Source organism: Aythya fuligula, chromosome 3, assembly GCF_009819795.1.
Source record: "Aythya fuligula isolate bAytFul2 chromosome 3, bAytFul2.pri, whole genome shotgun sequence".
NCBI lineage: Eukaryota > Metazoa > Chordata > Aves > Anseriformes > Anatidae > Aythya > Aythya fuligula.
Window position 1 is genome coordinate 94,303,844 of NC_045561.1, and position 26,803 is coordinate 94,330,646.

The window sequence follows — 26,803 nt, forward strand, 5'->3', positions numbered from 1 at the left end:
GCATCTAGTCACCGTGTGGACACCAGATAACCTCTTTATAGCTAGCCCTGTTTACTGGATAACTGTGCATGGTGCTCTCTTGCCTAGAATGGTGTTTCAGGTCTTTATGGGGCAGTTTACAAGCTTTTGTACATCAAGCTAGTAAATGCAAAGAAAATAATTAAGAGTTAGAGGTGTCCTACTTTTTGTTTCGCTCTTGAGATGTCCACCAGGCTCAGAAAGGGTCAGTGACACTGCTGTGGGGTGCTGGAGGAAATGAAGGTTCAAGTGGCTCCACTTGCAACTCTTTTTATTGCTATTTTAATGCTTTTTATGTTTATATATGCAATTACATGATGGGGGTATTTAAAAAAAAAAAAAGGCTCACTCTGCTGAAGCAGTGCAGTACCCTTGAACTCTGCTGCTGGTGCTGGGTGCTCATCATGGTCATGCAAGACTGGGCTTCTCTGTCCTTTGGACTTTGTTGGCTCTGCTGCTAGAAAATGATGTGTGTGGCGGGGATGCGGTGTTTTCATCAAGAAGGCTCATTACAAACGGCTTCAGGGACCAGGCCTTTATCTTCTGTGGGTGTAAAATGTTGGCTTGAGTGATAAGCACAGTCTGAAATTAGAGAAGTTACTTTATTAACAGAGGAATTTCGCAGTCCTTGCTGCAGGTGGCACTTGAATGAGAGGAAGGAGACCTGAAATGAAAGCTGTGGTCTTTGTGGCCCTTTGGACTTAGCTCGTGGCTCCTCCTTTCTGGCAGCTCTCTTTAGCTTCCCAGACTGCTTATTGCTGGCTTGCAACAAATAAGCTACAGCTAGCAATATTTTTGCAATTGTGATACCAGCAAAGCTTTTGAAAAAGAGAAAAATTCCCATTAAACAGTAGCTGTTTAAGTACTTTCATACTGCTGGGTGAGGTGGGGTTTGGAGCAAAGCTGTGTAGGAAATGCTGTGTGTCAGCCTCACTTCCAAAACAATCAGCCTGCTGCTCTTCCGCTCTGTGTGTGTGTGTGTGCATATTTCCATCCAATGCAGTTTGCTACAATTTTATCCTCTCTTCTGCCTGATTTCTTTCCCACTTTAAAAAAAAAAAAAAAAAAAAAAAAGAAAATCAGTTCTGAACAGCCCAGAGGGAATTGCTGGTGTCCTTGCACATTTTGTAGTTCTGTGCTATTCCAAACAGAGCAGTTGAATAAACCTGAGTGCTTTGCCTTTTTTTTTTTTTTTTTTTTTCTCCTCCTCCTTTGATTTCTGTAAATATTTTTGCAATGTGCACTTTACGACTCCAACACCACAGCGCTATAAGCTGGCAGGCGTGATGAGCAGCTCTGTGGTTGCTGGATAATAGGCGCAGCAGCCGGGCAAAGGATACCACGTCGAACGCTCGATTCCTGGAAAATGCATGCTGCTGCAAAAAGCATTTTGTCGTACCGCTGATGTGTACTAGCTTTTCTGCTGCTAATGGGGACTCTGCAGTGCAGGGAGACTATTATTTCTAGCTGGATGTATCCTTCTGGGATCGAGAGGTGATGGTGTACCCCTTTTCCACCTACTCTCAGCACTTGCGTGCTTTTATTTGAGTGTTTCCAGTTTGTTTTTTCCCACTTGGCCATCGTCCTCAGTGCTCTCCCTTAGGCTAAAATTGTCCCACAGCACAGCACAAACTGTTGACCGCAAAGGGATGAAATGCATGTGAACGTCCTAATCTTAGGATGTTCAGATCCTAATTTGAGCTTGTTTAGATCTGCTGAAAATGTGAATTGAACTGCAAGGATCTGTGATTTGTCTTTATCGTCTATGTGATGATTAGATTCTGGTTTAATGAGGTATGGGGCATCAAGCACAATTAATTATTCTGTTTTGCAGAATTCTGAATTCTTTCTCGTATTTGTTTCTGTTCTGAAAAATGCTTCAGTTACCACAGTTGTGCTTCAGTATGAAGGCAGTCACAGCTGAAGGATTTGGCAAGGAGTGGGAGGGATGACAGGAAAAGGTAGTGGCATGAAATCACACCCTAATTAACTGGGCAAAGCTTTCCCCTACTCCCTTTGTTTTCAAAGTTTCTGAAATACCATTGAGGTTAAACTGCTTGAGACTGGCTTCTACCCTTTGTCCTGCCTTTTTTTTTTTCTCCTCACACTTCCCTGAGTTTTGTACACATCATTTATTCCTAAGCTTCCTTACGCTTGTGCTGATGGTGAGCATGAAAGCTCAGCACTGTTGAGGCCTGGTGAGTCAGCAGCAGCCGGGATGATTTGCCACTGCTGCAAGGTGGGCTGAAAATCTGCATTGCTTTGCTAGGGATACAGTTGCAAAATGAAGTTTAAAATTAGTTTATTTCATTTCACAAAAAAAAAAAAAATGCATAAACTGCAAAATCTCCAGCACTCGTACTTCATATGGTTTCAGATAAAACAAATGGACTTGCACTTTCAGATCAATATGGACTGTGGTTTCCTGTAAAATTCCTTTCACTGCCGACATCAAGCATGCTCGAGTCCTAAAAGGCAGAAAAAGGAATCTGGGGCTGGTGGCAAGCTGGAAGACAAAATGTGTGTGAAAGTGAAAGATTTGGGAACATTGAAGCCATCTGGATGGCTTTGGTGAAGGAGACAGTAATAGCTAACAACTTTAGTTACTGGTGCTGCCTTCCCAGTGTCAAGCAGCCGAGCATTTGCAAACAGTGGTGTGATGGTCGTGTTTTGGGGTGAGGGGCTGGTTGGATTTTCTGAGGAGGGAAAAGAGGAGTCACCTTCACAGTGGTAAGGATTGGGAAACATCAGTTTAACTAGAAAACATCATTCACCATTTTCAAAATCAAATATCTAAAATTAGGCTTCTAAGTCCTAATTTAAGGACTGAGAAAGTGGCTGATTTCCAGGAATGCCGAGCAGCCAGGCCTGACTCTGTGTTGCGCTCAAAAGTCAGGACAATTATTTAGTTGCCTATTTGGGGATTTTTTTGGAACTCGACTTCAGGCACTTACATTTGATAAATGGGATCTGTTATTTTGGGGAATTCTGGAGCAGCAGAATGAAAGCCTCTTGCTTAAAGGGAGCAGGCCCCTAACGTGTTGAGCGTTCAGCCCAAGATGTTTTGTTGCTGTGGCTGGGTTTGTTTTAAAAAAAGGTGGTGTGGGGCAGGGGGTGAAAACCTTCAGGCTTCCGTGACTGGTCTTTGGACCTGGAAACTGAAGTTACTCCAAGGAAAAAGTCAACATGAAGATGGACCAAGAATTCTTAGATCAGCTTTTGGCATAAACCCACCAGAATGTGTTTTCTGTTGAAAGCGTAGGAGAGAATTTCCTTTGAAGGGAAGAAGCTGGTAAAATACTGCAGTTTTTAGTAGCTCTTCAGTCGGGGAGTCGTGATGTGCGTAAAAGAGCAGGTTCTCAGTATCTGTAGGCTGTACAAAAAAACATTGATAAACAAATAAAATTCAACAAGAAAAACACAGCTGAGCTTAGCCTTTGGCCTGTATTTTCAGCTGCCAAGGGTCACTCGTGGCCAGACCGAGCAGCTCAGTATCATTCAAATTTTCCACCTGCACTGTATTGAGGATATGCGTGGACACACTAAAAGGAGACTGAGCATGCAAAACATTCTGTAGATGTCCAAAAACCCTACTTAGATTAAGTCCAGAGGATTTAAAAAGAAAAAAAGTATTTTTAAGACAGAGCTCAATGTGGTTGGAGCAAGACGAAACTTTGGCCTTTGTTGTGTTTGCGTTGGAGAATTGGAAGTTCCGTAATTAAAAGGACATGGGAATAGTTTTATGAAAATCAGAGTTGCCTAAAGATGCCTAATAGCTTTAAAAATATGGAGAAGGTCAAAGATGTGATCTCTCAATGGGTTTGTTGCTTCTTTGGAACAGTGCTTGGTTATACTTGAAGGCAAAGGCCAAGTTAAAGTCATATCTGCTCTGCATTTCATGTTCATATCGACAGTCCTCCTAGGAACGGCTTTGTACTCCACCTCCTGTTCCAATTTAAAAACATAGGATTATTTTTCTCATGAACTGTGTCATCTGAGGAACTTGAATGTGTCCATGCTCCACACCACCTAGTCAGTGTGAATTTTCCCTCATTGATACGATGAAGCATCAAACCTCGGGAGGTCAGGGACAGAACAAACAAGTCCTGGAAAAGTAACCACAGTATTTTTAGTATCTTCTGTCCAAACCTTTCTTCTCCCAGAAGCTGTGCTTTGACGTGCTCAACCCTGGCCTGTTGGTGCTGACTGCAGCTTGCCTCAGCCATGGCAGGTGGGGCCATGCAGCCAGCTGCAGCAGCCAAGGCCACAGCCTCTTGTCAGCCAGCTTTAGACTTCATCTCGTTTTGAGAAATCAGTGGTTGTCTGGGCTTTTGGTAGCTTTATGAAGTGTTCTTGTAATATATCATCTGCAACAGGTACTTTACAGCCTATCAGTACCGTATCTCTGCCTACAGCATGCAAGTCATAGAAGAAGTTGTATATATACCAAGGAAACTGAGACTTGGTACTTTAAAATATCGACCTGAAATAATGACACATCTCTTCCTAGTGTGAACAGATTAGCAGGGTACACGTTTTTTCTCTGGGTGTGGAAAGGTGTTTATTATTTTGACAGGGAGGGACTTTTTTCCTTCATCTTACAACCACGCAGCTGCTCTCTCCAGGCTGACAAGGCCTTCACCCTTCCTTCTCTCCCAGCTTGTTCGTTAGCAGCTCCCTTTTTGGATTTCTGCTGGATTTTTGTGGCAAAACACAAAGTGACATCTCACAGCCTTCACATGTGCTGGTTGGTGGCTTCCATCCAATGCTTTTAACCTCAATTTAGGTTCCAAGTGATGAGGAGAAATAGCCTGAAATTGCACCAGTGGAGGTTTAGGTTGGATATTAGGAGAAATTTCTTTACTGAAAGGGTTGTGTGGCATTGGACCAGGCTACCCAGGGAAGTGGTTGATTCACCATCCCTGGAGGTCTTCAAGAAACGTGTAGAGGTAGAGCTTAGCGACATGGTTTAGTGGTGGTCTTGTCAGTACCAGGTTAAAGGTTGGACCTTTAAGATGATCTTAGAGGTCTTTTCCAACCTGAATGATTGGAAAATGATGTGTGTCTGTTTTCACAGTCCCCTGAACTATGACTTTTGGTAGGTTGGGTGGTCACCTGTGAGTGGGTAGATGTCTGAGCCCTGAATTCTGACCAGTCCTCTGGTAATTTTACTTCTGCCACTTAGTATATTTTAATACTTCTGAAGATTTTCATAGTAACCTGAAATTTCCTGTAGTTCTACCCTGGAGGTTTTGACTGAAGAAAAATATTCACACATTTGGCTCAACTTAGGCACAGTGTTGGTGAGCAGAGATCCTGAGGGTGTTTGTGTTCTAAATCTGAGCAGCAATGGAGCTGGGCACATCACAGACTTCTTTTTCCTAGTAGCCTTAATGGATTTTTTTGATGAATTTTGAACAGCTCACTTACAGTCATAAAAAATGATAGGGCAAGAGAAAAGAGGAGCTGGTTTCATGCTACTGAACACAACTGATAAATCAGGTCATTAGGATGGAACCTTTCTTATCTTCGTTTAAGATGACCTTGATGGGGCTTATTTAGGTGCACTACCGTGGTCTTGGTGTGCCAGGAGAGCATTAAAAGTGCAGTGCATTCAGAGTGTAATGGAGAGGCTGGTAGCAGAGAGGATGGTTCATTTCCTGGCCACTGTAGATTAGGAAAAATAATGTATGTAAGTGTACCTGTTTTAAAAAGCAATGTAACATAATTGGGTGATTTTTTTTTCCCTTTTCTCACTTTAGGTACCAAATTGTATGCCTTGCTGTGGGATGATTTCTGGATAAAGGAGCACTGCTAGTTATCATTGGTGTATTTGACAAGCTGCAAGATTTGTTTATTTTCAGTGTTAGGAAATGTGCTGGTTACAGTGTTTCAAATAGCAACTGGTTCAATTTTTCTGGAAGTTGATGTTCCTCTGAATTGGGAAACTATTCCAGTTTCAAAAAAGAGCCCTTGTAGTTGCTGCAGTTGAAGCAGTGTTTAATGTTGTGCAGTTATTGGCAGGAGACTTGATGCATTTTCGCATGACCCCCTCTGGAACAAAAGCAGATTGTTTCGCTCTGTTTGTGCATTATACAAATGAGTTCCTTTTGAGATAAATTCTTCTTCTGCAAAATCTTGGAAATTGACACCAGGAGTAGTTCTTCCTTCGCTGCTCCTTTTACAGTCTGCTGTATGCTAACAGTGCAACGAAAAGCTACTTGGGGTAGCAGCTCCCTGAGGTGAAACCCCTGCAGAAAGCCTCCTGGTGGGGATTGAATGTTTCTTCCAGTTTTATGAAAAGGGCTGGCCATGGAGTTTCATTTCTTGCCTTCTTTGCTATAGCAAGGTGTGCTTTCTTTGTGCTTTTGCAGTTGTTTCATTTTCATATCTGAATTTTTATAGGGTCCAGCAAACAAGAATAAACAGCACGTCAGTAATGAACTGAGCTGAGTTTGTATAACAAGTTGTTGTTTTCAATCACGTTCTACTATCTGAAGTCTTTGTCTTCAATGAGAGAAACTGAGGTTAGAAGCAGGTTATGTTTTATTGGATGAATATGTAACTAAATTGTTGCTGGATCAAAGGAACAACTGACAAATTGAGTAAGTGAGGGTTTCAAACAGTAAAATAATTTATCAGCTGAGAAGTACTTTTCCTGGAGATATTTAATAGCTAACCAATTAAAAAAAAAAAAAAAAAAAAAAACCTCTAAAGAGAAAAAGAAAGAAGCATGCTCTGGATACTTTTATTTCTTTTCCTTGGAATTTAGGTACTTATTTCTAGAAGTCTTCCTGATATTCGTGTTTGTGCTAGCATAGAATAGCTTTCTTAAACGCCACTATTCCTAGGATACCAGCATGCAGGGGGCATTCGTAATTCTTGTCATAATTGGTGCTGTAAGGCAATCCAAAAAATGTACATTCTTGTGAAGTGTGTACTTATTTGGACTGGGCTTCTTCGGGATTCTTAGTTGGAAAATACAGCTGCTATGAACCAGGATTACAAGAGTCTTTTAAGGCTTCTGATGATTTTAATTGACCTCTTTATTATTATTATTTTTTTTTTCTGGTGACAAAATTTCAGGGAAGTTTCTTTGTGCTTTTGTAGTCCAAACCAGTAAAAAATAGTTTGTGCACACAGATTAGAAAATCCTCTTCTTTGCGTGTCCCTGAGACTGCAGTGGGGCAAGATGGGCTTGGGTTGCAGCCAGAAATCCTCTAGGAGCACCGGAGCCTCAAGGTTGCAATGGGGTAGGAGGGACATGAGGTTTATGTAGAACAACAAGTGATGTAAATGCATCTTTTACCACCACCACCCCCCAAAAAAAAAAGAACTTATTTGTTGTTGGCAGTGAGACATAGACTTGCATAATCATTTCAGTTTTCACTGTGGGTATGTTGACAGCTTATGTGTCGCTTACGTTATTTCCATGTAACTGAAAATTGCTGTTAATATGAGTACTTAAGGGAAGAGAAACACTAAGAAGTGAAAATTATCCTGCTGAACACGGGCAAAATTCTTTCAGTGAAAGCTCAGTGCATCTGTTAGAAGAAATTGGAAGGAATTCTGGACAGAAAAGAGGAAATTGGAAGGAGTTTTTTTTTTAAATCAAAAGTAAATTTTCTTCCCATTCTCACAAGAACAATTTCAGAACAATTTCATGCATTTCTTTCCTGCTTTAACCGTAGGGAAGCACAGCAAACCCATGTACTGCAGTGTGCCAGGTTCTCCCAATAAATATTGGCCATGTAAGGAGATGACAGATGACACAATCACTTTTCTGTACTGATATTTGATGAGTTTTATTTCACAATGTTTTGCCAGTAAGGAAGTTGTGGAACTGGGGATGTTCATGCTGTGAATTGCAATATTTTCCTCCCTCGCCTCTGCAACCCTCTATGTCATTCATTCCAGAGTTGTTCATCTGTTAGTTTTATGGGCTGTTAATCATAGCTGTAATCAGTCACCTATTCATAAAAGTGATAGCAGAGCCAGTTTTTACATTTTTTCTTTCCCTTCTTTCTCCCCAGCTAGTGTTGCCAGCTATTTGAGGTTCTTTGTTAAAATAGCTTCATAGTATTTATTTGTGAATTTCAATGTTGCTGCTTTTCTTAAGGTCCAAGCCTCATGCTCCTCTTCGCAGAGGGACCTTGCAAGATGTCATCCTGTATTTGCACTCTTAAATACAGAACTAGAAGGAACTTCAGGTTAATCTGAACTTACAGTTTTAAACCATTTTTATTCTATATCCATAATTAAATAATTCAGTAGAAAACACGGCTTTTTAGACCAGTGGTTCTCTGACACTAGAGTAAGCTTTCCACACTTGTAAATGCTAGTAATGGCCAGTACCTGTCTGCAATTTTTGTGTTAGTATTTTTTCTGTTGACCTTTACAGTTGATTCTCAGATGACTGAAGTGTTTCCATGAGCTGAAGAACTAACTTTCTCTTCATCTTTTCATTTCAACAGATTATAGAATGGAACGTCTAGATAAAACAATCAATAGCTACCTTGACGTTTGGCTTGGACCCAGAGGTAAGCTTTTTCAAAACATAAAACAGTAGGACTGATATGAAAGTGTAGACATCAGAGTATAAGAAAACACATTTCTAGCATCCTGATTTCAAAAGGTGACCACTTTTCTTAGTATCGGCAGAACATCAAAATGTGTGATCCTATAATAAATGAAAAATTTCTACTCAGTGCTTGCAATTTTCTGACCTGAAGAGCAGCTACTTGTTCAGCAATGCTGTTCTTTTTACTACCAGTTAAGTGCCAGTGTTGTTAGCCTTGGTGACCTACTTATCTCACACAGATCTTTGCACTTTTTTTCTTAGAAGTTAATAATAGATTGTATTACGGAAGAAAAAAAAAAACAAACTTGTATGAATTTGCATTGTGAAATAAAACTACTCTTGCCCTTTTAATTAAAGCTGCTCACCAAGTTTTCACTGACAAAAAATCTGTAATTTTTAGAAAGCTATGCTTTTTTGAAAACCTCTTGAAACAAGCTGTGGCTTTGGTGGGTTTCTCACTTGGAAGAGGTTCACAGGTGGAGAGCAGAAATCCTGGTCAGTGTGAAGAAGGGAGAGGCAGTGGGACCAGAGCAGGCGATGCCCTTGTGGTGGGGGCTTTCTTCCAGGATTCAGACAATCCTGTAGGCAGTGTGCATAGCTGACCCCTGTGATGTTGCTCAGTGGCTTGTGCTTTCTTCTTCTGGCATCTTTCCTACTGCTTCTTACACTCTTTCTCTGTCCAAGTGAAACTCCTGCAGTGATGCTGCCCCTTCCTTGGTGGCCGAAGTCCACCAGGGAATTCCTGTTCTGCTGTGGAGCAAGCCTCCAATTCTTCAAAGTGTGTTTTCTGTTTGCTTTGAGTTGCTTTGTGCCTTCTTTGTGCTCATCTTCATGCTGAACTTGTTCAAATGATGTGATAAAACTTCCAGTCTGTGCCCGCTTGTGGTCTGTATTTGCCATGTCTTGAAAATGAAGGCAGCAAATGCAAACAATTCTCAGGCTTTCTTAACTATTTCCCAACCTACATTTTAAGGCCTCATTTCGTACAGTCAAGATCCACATTTGACGCCTTTAAAAGGAAGACATTGTTGGCTTATGTAAGCTTCTGGTTTATGGTAAGCACGGTTTCTGTCCTTTGGGCAAGAATCAGGTGAAGGGAGTGAAATGCCATGCTGTTACTGGGCTTGGACCATGCACTTGTAGGTCAGCAGTGACTGTGTAGAAAAGTGTCATGTGCTTACCTCTGAATTGCTCTTGTTCTGATCAGTTTATGTGCTTTTTCTGAAGAATCAACATTTTGCCAGCTGAGCTGGTTGGTCAAACTAGACTGACCGTTCTGTGTTTCATTGCACAGGACTCCAAAACTTAAATATCCTGAGTAGCACATATAGATACCTATCAGGGTTAACATTGGTACAATGTAGACTAATAAAAAATGATCAGGAGTATCCACTGATACCTGTAAAGGTGTGCACTTCACTCCTAGCTTTGCTTGTTCTGAGGAAATAAGAAGGGTACTATTTGGAAAGGTTAATTTGAGAGAATAAGGGGAAAAAGGTCACTGAAGCCTTTATCATTTAAATTCATCTTTGGTATTCAGGATGAATGACGTTTTGGAACAGTAGTGAGTATTTCACTCATAATAATTAGGTAATAATTTAGGACTATCTTTGTTTCTGGAAGAGGATTATTTCTGTTTTCTTTAACAACTGTAAAACTAAAATCTTCTTGTCTGTGTAAGTTTTTCATAATTAGCAACATGGTCCTTAATAGAAAGGACTTGCTGTTCTTCCTTCATCTCTGATAATTCTGGCACTAGAAGCATTCTTGCGTAGAGCTATTTCTGGGCACATTAACTTCTTTCACTTACAAAAAATTAAGCGTTTGTAATTTTTGTTTGTTTGTTTCAGACCCCAGAGTAAAAGGATGGCTTCTTCTGGAGAATTATACACCTACCTTTATCTTCTCAGTCTTGTACTTACTAATCGTATGGCTAGGACCAAAGTACATGCGGAACAAACAACCATTTTCATGCAGGGGTATTCTAGTGGTCTACAACCTCGGACTCACGCTGCTTTCTCTGTATATGTTTTATGAGGTAGGAGAAAGGGTTTGGGCTGGGGTTATTTTGCATTGTCTGGTTCAATTATATTGGCATGTGTTGATCTATGGGGATATTCCTCATAAATCTGAGGAAACATCTGAAAAATTTTGCTACCGTTCTTCAGTGTCTCTTCTCAGAGGAGAAAACTACTGCTTGCCTAAAAGACAGGCTTAACTTGATTGCTTTGGTGGGTTGTGCAAAGTACTCAGTAGCAAAACTGTCTTGTTTCAGAGTGCAAAATGTGTTTTATTTGAATGTGTTTAATCATGCACGCACTCTGCATCTATTTCTGTAAGCTTGGAGTAGCTTTTCTTGTGTCATCTTCTTTTTTGTTGAAACAATTACATCTAGGCAATTGTGATTCATCTGTTTTTGAAAGTTAAAATCTGAACATTCAAATGTATTTCCGACTGAATTGGACTTTCTGTGGACTTAATTTCTTTCTTAACAAAACAGAGATTTAGGCACTGTAAAGTTTTCTGCTTTCATAGAGCAGTTTAGCTGCTTTTAATTAGCATTGCATGTTTTTGATTAACGCAAAACCAAAAACCTATAGCAATGTAAATAAGAATGTAGTCAGTGAATGATGGAGCATGTGGTTTTAATGTACAGAATACTCTGGCTTGCTTTTAACCAAAAGCGTTTCTCCTTCCTGCAAGGAGGCATTTTGTTTCCAACATGAGATTACAAACAAGAACTAAAACTACTAATTTCTTTTTGTGGGGAAGGGGGACGTTTGCTTAGAAGTACATGAAAGCCATAATTCTTGAAGTTTGTAGTTTGTAGTGTTCTACAAAGTGAATTTAGATAGGGAGTGATTTAAATTTCAAGTTCTTTCTCTTGTGTAGTGAAGTGTTTATTCAGAAATCACTGTGTTGAGTTGGATTATTGAGAATTTTGACACTTGATTCTTTAGGATGAGCATTTTGGGATTCAGTAGGCACTTAGAACAACTTGCATTCTTGATTTGCTTACATTTCTAATCTGCCTGTCAGGATATTCTAAATACAAGTGTGTGAGGAGTGCATCCAGAATTTGCATATTGATCTCTTTAATTTGTTAAAATGTAGCGCTGCTGTGCACTTATATACTACATCTGCATTATTAGTTTTATGATGAGATTATTTATAATTACACAATAACTTGAGATTAAAATAATACAAATGATTTTATTGGAGGTTTACAAGTGCAAACTTTTCTTCAGTTGTACTAAGTACAGATACAATTCTCATACTAACCATTCTTTTTTTTCTTGAATACTTGAAATAATACTCATAGTTCCCAAGTGAAAGTTATTGTAATATTCTGCTGTGTTAAATAAAAAAAAAAAAAAAAAAAGATGAAATCTTTTCTATTGTTTAAATTTAACTGACTTTTCTTGCTAATAGTGAATATTTTACCAAGAAAGGATTGATTATTGTGTGTTAGAGAAGTCTTCATACTTGTGACCAGCTGAATAGCTTTTATATTATCTCATTCCTTCACAATTAAAATAGATTGAAATATTAAGGTTTCTGCTTTCTGTAAAGTGAAACACTTCATATCAAAGTGAATGTTGCTCTTAATGTAGTGTTATGGGAGTGTTCATTGGTATTACTGGAAATACACTTTATAAATGGGAATACACGAAGCTGCAGTGTTGTGAAGACTATTAAACTCATGATAGTTACAACAAAAATGCTTTTGAGAACATCTTACAAGCAAGTTTGCTCTTCTGTAGCTGAAGTTGTCTTAGAAGACCACTGGATGTCCTCTGCTGTGAACATGCCGTGCTGCATCTCTGCTGATGCAGCAACACTGAGGGCAAGCAATGGTCTGCAGCAAGGACTGACCCCATGAAAATGCTGCTGAGCAGACAGCCTTACTGACATAACACCATGCTGCTTGATGTTGCAGGGTGAGAGTCGAAGGGCCAGGTGATAGGGAAAAAATCAGCTTCCTGAACCTCCAGGTATGTTTTCTAGCTGCAGTGCTGCTGCAATTACCCGTGTCAGTGCAAAGCAGGTGGTAGCCTCGCTCAGATCACATCAGGCACTGAAATTTCCCTTTGAAGGATTAGTGATTCATCAGTAGTAGCACTTTATGGTACATGTGCTCTCTTTCAAGCTAAAATGCTGAAGCATTCAAAAAGAGGTGAGGGTGAGATAATACCTTATAGTGCCTGTGTTACTCTGTGCTCCCTTCCTTGTTACTTTGTATTTCAACTGAATTAAACTGTTTTCAGTCCTAGTTTGAGGAAATAATGCATAAAACACCACCACATACAAACTTGTTCACTATCCTGTCAGAAAATAAGCTGTTTTAATAGCTTGTGTACAATATACCTCAGATCCTGCTTGGGAGTTTTTCCTGAGTTGCAGCTGTCAGGGTGTCAGCTCGTGAATCATAGCATCACAGCTCAGTTTAAATACTTTTTGAACAAAGCATGGTATTAAAGTGAGGCATGCTCCCAGCTAGGATGAGAAAGATGACCTGCTTGGTTTTCTGACCTTTATGTATGAATGTTTGTGTGCAGTAACATTAAAAAGAAATTGTGGGATTTGCATAATTCCAGCTACTGTGCTCTTGCACCACATGGTCTGCTGAGGTAATGTGGTATAATCTCATTTTAAAGTCACGAAAATTCTTACACCTCTTAGCTGGGATATCTAGATAGTATTTCACTTACATAATTGTTGTAAATTATTTGTTCAGGCATTTAATGACTAGACAAAGGTCGGGGGGTATTCTGGTACTAGCTAAAGAGCATAGTGGGCTGCTTGTCCCAGATGATTTAAAAGGCAATGCAGGTCTGAGGGATGGGAAAGGTTCCTCTCGGCTGACCTGCCCGCGTAGCAGAGGGCAGCATCATCATTCTGTACTGTAGGGGGAGGGCATGCTCGTTAGAGGGAAATAACAGGGTATTTTAGGTAAATTTACAGTGCCTAGTGACTGAGAGAGGCCATGTGGACTCTGCTAGTCCTCATTAACTGCTATAATATCAAGTTTATAATCCAAGGCAGTCATTAATAGGTGTGTTGCTTGAACACCAAGGGCGACAGCACAAAGGGTAAGGGGAGCCTGGGCTGTGCTGGGGAGTGCTGGCCCTGCACTCACCTCTCTGGAGGGTGCTTGTGAGCTGTGCGTGCCCAAAAGACCCACAGGTGTGTCGCATGTCCCTGACAGGGTCAGGCCAAGGTAGGGCTGGCTTTGGACTTTGGCGGGAGCAGCATTCCTCCCATGGGCAGGGGTGAGGAGGGTCAGCCCTCTGTGAGGTGGTGAAGGTGAGGGGCAGGGTGTGGGCTGGCAGGAGGCTGCAGGTGGCTCACAGCAGCTAATCACCGGGGCAATTTTGCATCTTGGCAAGCGTTTCCTTTCTTTGATCGGACACGTGGACCTCTGCTCCGATCTAGATCTGTTTGAAAGCCCGTAAAGTACCTCATCATGCGCTCACAGTGTGGCCCTCTGCAGCGAGTCTCAGACCTTGGCTGGTGTCACGAGAACACCAAACCCGTCCCAGGCAGCCCTCTGACAGCCCCTTCACGCTGCTGTGAGCGTGTTTTGGTAGCAGATATGATAAAAAGCGCAATCTGCAGCGTTTTAAAGAATCCAGCAACAGAATTATAAAGTGAAAGTGGTACCAAAATGAAAGGCCGGAGAGAAGGAGGAGGTCCTGCTGAAGCAGAAAAGCAACCTTGAACTGCACAGGGTTTTCCCTGCCACCAAAGAACTTCGCGCTGGCTTTGAGTACCATTTTAACCAGACTGTGAGGGAGCCGTCGCGTTTGTGTGTCATTTAAAAATCACGGACTCTGGTGAAAATGATTACAGTCAGCCTTTTTGAGACAGGCTCATTTCTCCAGAGGAGATGTGCCTGTGGCCATTAGCAAGCCTGGGCCACTGCCAGCCTGACAGTGAAGGTACACAGCAGAGCCATTTGGGAACTGCTGTTGGTCAGGTCTCAGAGTGACCGATTGTTTTTTTTTGTTTTGTGAAGCCTTCCAGCACGTGCTGACAGTATTGTGGACGTAACAAACAGCGGTGTAGGGCAAAGGGGCAGCTGGCTCCCTCTGGAAAAGCACTGCCCGTGTGTGCTGTGTGGTGCACAAAGCGAGCTCTGTGGGCAGTGGCACCAGCTCGTGGCAGTGGCAGCAGGTTTTGACCACTGAGTTTATTCTGGAAAGGGAGGGTTTCAATTATTTTTTGCAACTATACTATTTATATGTTAAAAGTTACTACCGTTTCCTGCAAATGTTGCTTTGCTTGTATCATTTAAAACACTTTGGCTGTGAGATACTACTGCTCTGAGAATATTCCAATATGCTCATCTGGAAGCAAAGGTTTAGCTGAAGCTGCCTGTTAGCCACACTGATGCCTTTACCCTTCATAGGGCTGGAATCAATCCAGACACCTGATGTCAAGCTGTAGGTGGAGAACTTCTGTCCCTTACAGAGAAAGCTGCTTGGGTTTCACTGCGCTAGGCGTTACTTTGGAGAAGTTTGTGGAGCACAGGGGTGCTAAAGGACACCGAGCCTGGCTGTTTGGAGTGATCACAGTGTAAACGTTGTGATGATTCCTCTATTTCTCACATTTCCTTGAGCTGTGAGAACTGTATGAAAGCATCTGTAGGCTCTCAGCGACATGATTACAGCACAATGTGGGCTTCTGTCTGATATTCCAGCGGGCACCCAAGGAGCCCTATGGGCTTTCCCTCGATGCCATCAGAGCGACTTGGTGCAAGGGCTGCTCTGAGTTGGTTCATCGCCTTAAAACCGTGCTTTTAAACAGCAGTGGAAAGGAGAAGTCTCCATGGCTGCCTTCCCTTTGCAGCTTGGATAGAGGAGTCGTGTGGGTCTGCCGCTGATGCAGAAGGCTGCCCTGCTGGCACTGTGGCATGGCAATATTGATTTTTGTCCATTACATGAGGTAATTCCAGGTCTATCTGTTATGGTATAACTAGATGTCTTTTTTTTTTTCCCTAAATAATGGTGGTAATTCTATCTCAGAAGGTCAGAAATAAAGACCTAGGCTGGCTGGGTATTTTAAAAGCTCATTTAGGGAGAAAATGAGCCATGAAAGAAATAACATTAGGAAAAGGTAGAGCGTTTAAGTGATTATCTTTATTGTACCTTTCAGAGTTAGTTTCCCACTCATAGTTCTGAGCAGCGTTTAATAGCATCAGTTATTGCAGTCTTCTCACCAACTTTTCATCATTTTAAATGGCGTATGGTACAGAGTTTTGCACTGTGGCTTTGCAAAGCTTTTCTTTTTTATTCTCCACGAGTGTAGATAAGGCCAAAAATGGACAAGTCTCTTGTGCAAGATATCTGCCTCTGCTTTTAAAATGTATTTTGGATACCTAAAAAAATCGTTTTTCACTTGGGAGTAGTCTAAATTTGTTACTCCTCTTCTAATGCTACTCCCAGGAGGAAAAAAACATCTTTATAAACATCAAGCAAGCCCTTCTGTCTTGATTATTAATTTAATAGAAGCACTGATGGCAGCTTCAGAAAAGCCAGAGGCCAGAACCACCGAGGCATCATCCTTGGTTTTAAAAATAAATAAGTTAAATAGCAAGCTGTGCCCTGGCCAAGGCACACTTGTTCTCATCTGCTCCTGTCTTCATAGCTGTCCTTCTCCAGTCCCACCCTCACTATCTCCTCCTCTGGGTGCTCCTCCATCTCTCCCCCTCCTCCAGCCTCCTCCAGAGCCCGTTTCAGCCTCTCCTTTTGCAGTCTGCCTCCTCCCCACGGCCCCATCATTTGCAGAGCTCAGGCACAGCACCGTGCTTCATCAGCCTGGGGAAAAAGGGTGGGACTCAGGCACCCTCCTTGGCAGCTTGGTCCAGATTTCCTCTTGCTTCCCCAGAGGTTTCAGCCAGCCCCTAGGCAGAGGGTTCCCTGCCATCCTCTCGTGGCTAATAGCTGGTCATTACTCTTAAAAGTAATTTCGTTGTGTTTGATGTGCCAGGAAGTCAGGCAGGCAACGGCAGATACTGTGGAGGAAATCACTTGGGCAGTGAAGGATGTAATGTACTTGGGATTAGTGAATTATTTAAAAGGATCCTGAAGAATCAAAATATGGCAAAACGTCAGTTGTTATCTCTTAAGGGTAGCAAAGCTGAAGGGTTTGCTCTGTTACACAGCTGAAAAAAATTGTAGTCAGTTCCATGTTTATAAAAGTTATAATCACGGGAGAAATATGTTTACTTTTTCTTTGGTCGTTCACTTTTCCATCAATGACATCGCCAGCTAAAAAGCAGAGACCTTTCGTAAGAATCCGTGTAGATTATGTCCATGCAAAACGCATGCCATGTGGGATAAGCTGGGATGAGATGGTGCCTCCTATTTTTATTCTGGGATGCTGCAATTGGAAGAATTTGTGTTATTTCAGCCTCCATTATGATTCAGTAAGTGCCCGGAGCCTCGTGTCACAAAAAGAAGGCCTTGACACCAGGTGTCTCAACAAAACTCAACAAAGCTGTCAAGGTGCGAGGCACGGTGTGGTCACCAAAATGACACTTTGTTCTTTCATCTTCCCAGCTGGTGACAGGAGTATGGGAAGGAGGATACAATTTCTTCTGTCAGGATACACACAGTGGAGGTGAAGCTGATATGAAGGTAATGTAATCAAGACTTACAGCTAATTACATTTCAGATTGTCTCCCTGAGTCTAAGTGAAGAGCAGAAAGGCATTGATGATGTAGTTTTTGTTCAAATTATATGTTCTTTTTTTCTCCTTCTACAATAGGGAAGGGAAACGTGTAGTTAAATGTAATAATCCGCAATATGCTTGGTATTTACAGTTTCAGTGAGTAGCTGTATTTAAATTTTCATGCCTTTCTAGCTCAAAAACCAGGGAGTTGGTCTTTGGTCTGTATCCAGCCACTGTGTCACAACGCCTTCACTGTCTGAGGAAAAACATGGTGATGATTCCTTCTGGTCACCACTCAGACCGTGCCTCTACAGAGAGCACTACAGGAGCACCTGTGGTTAAGCCTTGTCTTGTTTCTGCCAGGACACCACAGGTGCACAGCAAGAACCTCATAAAGCAATCATCCTGTTTTCACCTGTAGCTATGGGTTTGTACTGGGGTCTCGTATGGGAGAACTCAGTGCCAAAGTGTTACAGAAGATCTCAGTGAAGAGTCTTCAGTCCAGCTAGTGCAAGACAGAGTTTGAATTTTAAGCAAAAGAGTTAAAAGCCCCCATGATGTGCAATACTTCTAAAACTTGTTTCTTCCTTTCTAGATCATACGTGTCCTCTGGTGGTACTATTTCTCCAAACTCATTGAGTTCATGGATACCTTCTTTTTCATTTTGCGGAAAAATAATCATCAGATCACCGTCCTGCATGTCTATCACCATGCAACGATGCTGAATATTTGGTGGTTTGTGATGAACTGGGTGCCTTGTGGTCACTGTAAGTACTGGGTTATGGTGGGGAGTGTTTGCAGTAAAGGCCTTGTGTTGGTTTTCTTTTGGTAAAATCCAACTTCAGCTGCAGGATTTGTTCTTTCCAATACTAACCTGCTTTGCTGAATTGCAGCCAGTGCTGGAAGATAGTAAGATGCCCGCAGAGCATCTAGAAAATACATAGCTATGTAATTTGAAGATTTTGTTTGGCAGTGGGACATTTATCTGCTGCAGTAGTCCAGGTCTGACACCTGTCAACCTTGCTTTCTCATTTTTATGGTGGTTGGAGACCTTCAAATGAAACAATACTTATTTTCCAAGTCAGGACCAGAAGTTTGTTTCAGCTGCAAGGTGTCTAATAGTGACCCTTGCCCTTGAATCTGTCAAGTTCACTGGAGATGTTACTTTCTTAAATTAATTTCATTATACCAGTAGCTATAAATTATTATTTCAATTAAAATCTTGTCCCCTGAGCACTAATGAATGTGACCAAATGCTTCTGAAGTGGAAGATATCCATGTTTCTCTTGTCTAAATCCAGCTAGACTCTGGCAATTTTACTTTGGTTCTTTAATGCATTAACATGGCTTAGCTGTGGTTCAGATGTGCAGCTTATGGGCACTGGCTTTGTCGAACTCTCCTCCAAGAGAAACCTTTGCAAATCCATTGGATGTGAACTCCCAGCAGTGCAGACCAAGAAGCTGGATTGCTCAGGAGTCTGCTGTCCGAGCCAAACAACATAGAAACTCATACTTGTTTTGTGTTGTTAGCACAACAGTGAATAATGTTGAACCTATGAAAAATGTGGATGTGGAAACACATTTTCCTCTAAAGAAGTTGATCCCTGTTTATAGAACAGTCAAAAGTGCAAGTACTTAGAGTCTATCTTGAGTTTCTGTGGTCTTGAAAATACTTTTGTGCTATTTCTGGTGATATTTTTTTTTCTACTTCCTTTCCAAGCTCTGTGTCGGGCTCAGTCATCTCGTACTATGCAGTTTGGTGCTGAGCTAAAACAGAAATTTCTTTAATGACTAAAGATGCTGTAAACAAGGACAAATAAAATGGTTAACTTGCAGTACTTGCGCTTTCAGAAGATACCCGTTGCTTTTGATTATAAGTGACAAAATAGGCTCCCACCTAGAAGGAAGTGAAATCAGCCTAAAATTAGATCAGAGAATCTATTGATTGCTGAACATGTTTACATGTCTCCTTTTTATCAGCTTCCTCAATACCCTTGAGAAACTAGGATGTAGAAAAATAATAAATAGAACGATCAAAATCAGAAGGCTGATATAAAGTGTACAGTTGCAAAGCTTTTCAACCACTCAGTTGGGTCAACAGAAAAAGTTTAAGGGGAAGTGGAGTTTTTTGCCTTTGTTCTAAGGGAAATTGTGTTTTAAATAGTGACATTTTGAACTTGTTATCTTAGTAGGCTCCAAGAAACACCATTTTCATGGTAACGCAGTGTACTTTCTTTCCTGTTTGCTCTTTTAGCTTACTTTGGTGCCACACTGAACAGCTTTATCCATGTCCTCATGTACTCCTACTATGGATTGTCTGCTGTTCCAGCAATGCGTCCGTATCTGTGGTGGAAGAAATACATCACTCAGGGGCAGCTGGTGAGTGACAAGCTCTTCGGTGCTTCAGCAGGTTCTTGTATTTCCAGTGGGATCTTCTTGTCGTTACTGAGTGAGAGAGTTTTGGCAGGATGTAAAAGGGGAAATAAAGGATAATACCTTCTATACCTTCGAGTGCCTAAATCACCTTAGAAATCCAGCTTTTCACCTCTGTTTGTACTGTTTTCAGGGCAAAAGGGAGGCAGGGATTTGTGGTGTACACAAATCAGTGCTGAGCAGCTTAGAAGGATCTTTACCTCCCCGTGTTTTGTGGCGAGATGTATTTGGGAATCATAATGCTGGGTGTTCAGGGACTCAGGAGCCAGAGAGGAGGGAGAAGCTTTTCTTCCAAGCCCACTTTGACTCGTGTGCTCTTCTGGGTGCTTTGTTGCTCAGGCTGATGTTGAGAAGACAGACCAGAAAGGGAGTGCAACACAGTGCACAGCTAACAAGGCCCTTCATTCTGCTCCTGCAGGACAATGGATTTTCTGTCCCATTTTTGCATGCAGTTGCAAATGGTTTATTAAAAACTGTTTAATATTTCTGGTCTCCTTCCGCACTTTAAATGGGCAGATTTTTTTCACTTGTAATTCTGTGTTGGACTCCTTGCATCCATTTGCATTGTTTCCTGTGTGTACAGTGATGAAGGCTGAATGCTGTGTACTGGAGATGAAAAGAGCCCTGAAATTAAGCAACGTGGCACAGGCAGTAGTGGTACTACGTGTTTTGATGTGTGTAACATGTCTGAACACCACAAGGAAATGTGCGTGGGTCTTTCGTCTTCCTCATTTTATAGATAGGGAAGCTAAAGCCTGGAGATGATTTTTATTATGATGATTTTATTATTTTTTCTCCCTAGTTAGGAAGTCCCCTCTCAGACCTGTGAATAGGTTTAATAACCTTTGCTGGTGATGACCAGCAATTCAGAGTTTTGATTCTCAAAGCCTGCTTTTCTTAGCCATCCTACAGGAAGGAACAGTGCTAAGTAGTGGAGTTCTTTGTGGTTTTACAGGTTGTTTTGTTTTGTTTTGTTTCGTTTCCAGACTTAGGCCCTGTTCTTCATCCATGTTGCCTGAGTGCTGCAGAGTGCAAGTGTCTCAGTGGTGCTCCCCTGGCTATTGTCACAGCCACTTCCACTTCCCTGCCTGCTCTGCATGCATAACTGTTAGGGCAGCAAAATAGCAGAACGGAGCTGTCTTATTTTAAATAAACATTCCCTAATGTGGTAGCCTTCATGTAAGGGTGAATTTTTGCCTGAGGGCCTCGGCAGTACTTAAGCCCAAACTCTTTTTTTTTTTTTTTTTTTTTTTTTTTCTCTCAGAAGAGAACATTGAAGATAGTTAAACAGGTCTAATGAACCTCAGTTCTTCTCCTTGACTACCCCCAGCTTCCCTGCTTCATATGTGTAGCTTTCAACCTCAAAATATCTCCCCAGGAGCCACATGTAGGGTAGTCCCAGTCTCTGGGAGAGGGTGGCAGGATCAGGATGTGAACCCTGATATTTGCAACTGAAGCAGTGAGATGTGAGTTGCACTAGTGCTCCAGAATGGAGCAATATTAAATAAAAGCACTTAATCAACAGAACACTGCAGCCTGAAAGTCTTCCTAACTCACGTTTACTTTTAGAAAGGCAGAGAAGATAAATTTATCAAACACACAGGATTACATGTTTTGACTTGCTTTGTGTATAACTAATTAGGTTTTGGTCAGTAATGGCTATTTTCCATCTTGCATTAGTGTGCTCTGTTTTCTCTTGTTTATTTATTTTTTTTTCTTTCCCCAGACTCAGTTTGTCCTGACAATCTTCCAGACCAGCTGTGGTGTTGTTTGGCCATGTGCATTTCCTCAGGGGTGGCTGTATTTCCAGATTTCTTATATGATTTCTTTGATTATCCTCTTCACAAATTTCTACATTCAGGTAAAAGCAATATTCATCAATTCTTTGTATCATTCTGCTGGTGTTACATCACCAGAAAGCTGTTTTTCAAAGAGATGCTTAAAATATTCTTTTTCTATCTTCCTGTAATATGCATAGATTCTTAGAGTACTGTTCTTGTTGGTGCGCCCTCAAATTTGAGAGCTTCAGGGTGTGTTCTCTGCATAATTCAGAATGATTAGAAATCACAATACAAAAACAAATTTTACTAATGCAATTTCAACTGCAGATAAGAGAGAGGAGGAGCTTTATGTAAGAAACAGCTTTTCATTCTGAAATAAAACAGCTGCCTGTGAACCTCTGAAGCACACAAAGGAATTGTTCCCTACTGTTCTTACAAGGGTAAATGCTTATTCTATTTCCAGGGAAACTTCCCAAACTATCAACATACAAAAACCTGGTTTTGGTTCACCTTTATAAGCATTGGCTTGTAATTCTGTATGGAAAATCATCATTTTGAATTGTGTTTCTGTGAAATTTGTTTCATGTCTGAACAGATTTGGACTTCGATATATGTTGTTCGGAGTAGGTCATAATCAGGCTCTGTGCAGACATCTCCCCATCTTCAAAAAATCAAACCTGTGCAAGCTACAGCCCCCGAACAACAAATTCTGAGACATATTTTAAATGTCTCTTGAAAGAGTCAAATATTTCAGATCCAGTAAGAGTGACTATGGGTGGAAAACACAGTAGGCTTCACCTTTCTGATCTTCTGGTACTTCTTAAAGTCAGTCCTATGGTTCATATAAATTGCTCTGTAGGAACATGCTAATTAAACATGATTGTATATTCCAAATAATGCTTTAATTTCTTCCTCAGCTTTACTCATATTTTAACTTTCCTTCACACACACGCATACTTTGGGCATTGCATTCTCATCAGGCAAGATCTCTTAATCTTTCAAAAAGATTAAGTCACATATATTCTTTCCACTGCCTGTAATTTTTGGTGCCCTGAATCTCCTGAGAGCTGTTAGTTTTTACTTCTTTCCTACTTCATACGTCAGCTCCTGCAAATTTGTTTCACATTTCTGTCTCTGAGACGTCCCTAGCTGTTCTTGTTTATCCACTTCTTCTGGCATTGCTGGAGATAGTCACCTGTGTTGCATCAAACCTCTTTCCTCACTTGTCATTTTGAATATATTCTTAGGCTGTAGTCTGCTCATAAAATTGCTTTCCTGCTTCTAAGTGACTGTTAACGTAGCACTACCAGTACTACCTCATACAACAATTCTTATTCTTTCCCAGTGAACTAATGCTCTTCTTGTGATGAATGAAACGCGTAGTATAGCCTTATACACAAAAAATGGTAAAGCTTGTTAGACTGCCACAAGCACAAGGCCTTTAAAAATGATGGATGCAAGTTCACTTTTGTGTTTCTTGAACTACTGTGAGGAAGTGGTCGTTTATACCTGTTTAAACAAAACCGTGTGCCTTTCCGTGTATTCTAGACTTACAACAAGAAGGCATCCTCGAGGAGGAAAGAGTATCAGAATGGCTCTACAGCCACTGTGAACGGGTACACAAACAGCTTTTCTTCCCTTGAGAACAATGTGAAACAAAGAAAACAAAGGAAGGATTGAAGACCAAACTGAAAAACCATTTTGATAACCCCAACAACAAAATCATCTGATTGTAAGCACAATAAGAGTTGTGCACTAATACTCTAATGGCTACTGTAACTATTCCTGCCTAGAATAGTGTGATTTATGTAGGACTTAACCAGTGCAAACACCCTAGAAACTGTATACAGAACATAAAAGTAGGTTAAAGTTTAAAAATAATTCTGGGCTGTCACTGACCCCGCTATAGACTGTGGAAGGGAGTATTATTGTAGTATACGACACTGCTGTTGCCTTACTAGTCAATATGATAGGTGCTGAATTATGATTCACAATTTGAAAACACTGTAATCTAAACTCCATTTTTTTACTGTAGATCGTGCATGTGATTGTAGAGGTAATTTGTACGATGCTGGTTTCAGTAGATAAACACACATGCCTTAAATTAAAAAGCAGGGCCCAAAGCTTATTACTGGTTTAAAAATTAGGGTATGTTTCAACCTTTCAGTTGATTGACTTTTTATTAAAAAGTCATTTAGAAGAATCCATTGATCATTTTACTGTTCTGTATGTGATACACAGCGTTAAGTATCTCTTACATGATGCAGTGAAATTGGAAATGGCACATTTAGTTTTGTATATTTGGCTTTAACTGACTAAACAGTCACAAACCAGATGGAAAAGTTATTTTACCTTTTTAATAGATCTTATTTTTTTATTTGAAGTATGTCACTAATATAAGATTAATTGGCGCTTACACAGTCCAGGAAGATTTAATTATTGTCTCTGAGGTTTAGGGTATATACAGGGTGGACCCATCTTTTATTTTCTTTCTTTTTCTTATTTCTGGGAATTCTTAAATGTTAAATGAAGAGTGGTTTTTAATATGGAAACTGGCAGAATTTCAAGTGTTGTTACCATAGCCATATCCACACTTTAGAAGCTACTGTTTAAGTCTGTGACATATCCAAAAATGTATTTAAAAACGAAGACAGAAAGATGCTTTTCTGACGGAATTGTCTGTATTTAAGTTGGTATCTGTACTGTTCTTCATGTAGCATATGTTCATTTTTAAAATGTGCCTAACAAACATATTTTTTTTTTCCCCAAACAAGCAAAATTAAATGGTCTAAGTCATACGTAATGTTTTTTAAATGTTACTGAAATGTGCTGGAGGTGTCTGTTTCTGTAATGTGAGTTGTGTATATCACCAGTAATGTTTTGGCTTCTTATCTGAGGATTTGTTTAGAGTGCTTGTTAAAGTCGCTCCTTCCTGTAAAATCTTGCCTTGCACGTATGAGGAGCTAATTGCAAAGCCAATATCTATTGCTGGGGTGTTATTCTGGTATCTGCCGTGGTGGAGTCTGGCTTATGAATATCTTATTCATTAAGCTCTGAAGAATGAAATTGTGCAAGACGTTCAGTTGGTCATTGCTCAAGTTTAGCTATATTTTTTTTTTGATATTTATGTAAAAGCCAGTTTTAACATGTTTAATTTTTCTTTTTTTTTTTTTTTAAATTAAATCTTTTAAAAATTTTTTGCACATCTTTTAGGGAATTAATACGTTCTCCTGCTAGCCTTGTGGGTTTTCATTCCTTGTTTTGAAGGAGACAGTGTCTGTTATGTTTACATTATCGAAGCTTGAGTGTGTGTCTTCATTTCTAGGTACTGGTTTGCAGAGTCTTTACATAGCTCAGTACAGCAGCTACAATGTTCAAAATAGGCTGTCTAAATGTGCTAGAAATAAACCCTTGGCTCATTGAATATACCTACATTGTTAATGTTTGACATAGTTTAATCATTAAAACACTTTTGATGATCTCTGCCTGAATTCTATAGTGGGTTTGTACAGATTTAACACATTGCTGCTTCCTGCGCATGGCCACGAAGGAATTGTCTTGGCTGAATGACAGCTGCAGATACTCAGGGAAATTCAGCGTACCAGAGATTTGGTATCAAATTCCGTACAGAAACCTTTGGCTGTTACTGAACACGGCTCCATTGCCTGGCTGTCAAAATTATTATCTGTGTGATGGATTAAGCCTCCTGATGGAAATAGTGACTTGCTGAAAGCAGAGCATCCCGAACGGCTCTGAGGTTGAGTGCTGGCAGAAAAATTAACAGAGGCCGAGAGGGACTTTCTGCCTCCTATATACTGTCTATAAACAGGAAACGATACTTCTATCCAGAATGTGAGCATTAAAGAACGTTTTTGCAATTTCTCTACAGCTCCTTTTGCCCTTGAGTGATCACTTCTGAGCTCTATCTGATGTGAGTGCACTGCCACAAGCTCAGATAGCTTGGTGATGGACTTAGCAAAAGCAGAACTATTTATATAGCTGCCTGTCTTCAAGTTTGCAGGCTCTTAATGCAAGAAACCTAGACCAAGGAAATGTGTTTTGCATTTTGTATGGAAGTCTCAGAGGCTTTCTGTTATGCTGGTCTCTTCTAGAAGGGAGCTCCAGATGCTTCAGATGATTGCTAAGATAGTTTCACAGTCAAATTTGCAAGTACACAAGAGAGAAACTGAGTTTTTTTTCTGAACAGGGCTCAGAAGGGTTACCAAGAGCAATGCAGTTCTTCGGATGCTGAGCCAAATTGGCAGGTTGTACCTGGAAGGCAGAAGCCACAGCACCTTGCTCAGGGAGCCAGGGGAGACTGGGCAGCTGCGCTCCAAGCTCAGCCATGGACAGAAAGAGGTACAGCATCAGTAACGTGCACACCTGCAGGCCAGAAGGTTGTGGCTCCTTGGCACTCCTACTTGACCTGGGGCAAGTAACAACCTTTGGGTTGCCTCAGTTTCCTGACTGCCTGCTCTTCTCTTAATAGATACAGCTGTGGTTGGGTGCTTGGGGTTGTCAGGGTCCTCTGAACAGACCTTTCATGTTGTAAAGGTTTGGAGAGGTAAAAAAGGGCCAACCACTGCCAATGGCCTGGAGAAAAAGCAGGCTGAGGGGAACAAAACGCTTCAGTAACCATTTGCAAAGGGAATGACCAAGCTTTAAGCTGTTCCATCAAGAGCTGACTGAGCTCTCAGTACTTGGACCCTACAGCTCTTCATGATGGAGAGGGAGGCGAATGCTTTTGTTGAACTGTGCTTGGGGTAGGTAAGCTCAGATGCCCATCACATAGCTTATCCTAGAGCAGTCCTGATGCAAGTACCTCGAGTGCTGTGTAGTGCGGTGTGAGCCAGCTCTAGGGCTGTGGTCACCAGGTGCTGGGATTGCTGGTGCTTGCAGAGGGCAGTGGAAAGCAGAGAACACCTCTGGAAATCTAGGAAGTCCTTTTCATTGTTAGTTTTACTTAACACAAAGCAGATGTTAAACAAGTGCTGGAGCTTCTGATAGGACTTTTACAACCAAAATTGGGGCAGAGACCCCTGAAGCCCAATGGAGAGTCTTCTAGGGGTTACCTCTACCTCTGATGTTTGGTTGCTGTGATGAAGCACAGGCAGATAAAAATGTGTGTGTTGTGTGTGACCAACATGTCGTTATAAGGCATGCATTATTCAAAAAACAGATGTAGAAATAAGCTGGATGCTGAAGGAAAATGTAAATAAATCATAGGCCAAATTACTTTGACAGTGTGGGTTCTGCTGGGAATCTGCTGGAAACCGAGCAGGAGGTGATTAAATTATGGATAGAGATATCTCTCT

General features: G+C 40.9%; 1 protein-coding gene across 2 annotated transcripts in view; it reads left to right on the top strand.

The window, feature by feature from the left end:
- Nucleotides 1-24,065, top strand: part of ELOVL5 (ELOVL fatty acid elongase 5) — a 34,702-nt gene extending 10,637 nt beyond the window's left edge. For both annotated transcript variants that reach the window (XM_032185704.1, XM_032185705.1), the window contains exons 2-8: nt 8,493-8,558; nt 10,450-10,637; nt 17,164-17,241; nt 17,871-18,042; nt 19,529-19,653; nt 21,434-21,568; nt 23,037-24,065. In XM_032185704.1, the coding sequence (XP_032041595.1) occupies nt 8,501-8,558; nt 10,450-10,637; nt 17,164-17,241; nt 17,871-18,042; nt 19,529-19,653; nt 21,434-21,568; nt 23,037-23,168 (888 nt within the window). In that variant the 5' untranslated portion in view covers nt 8,493-8,500 and the 3' untranslated portion in view covers nt 23,169-24,065. The remainder of the gene's footprint in view (nt 1-8,492; nt 8,559-10,449; nt 10,638-17,163; nt 17,242-17,870; nt 18,043-19,528; nt 19,654-21,433; nt 21,569-23,036) is intronic.
- Nucleotides 24,066-26,803: the final 2,738 nt, after the last annotated feature.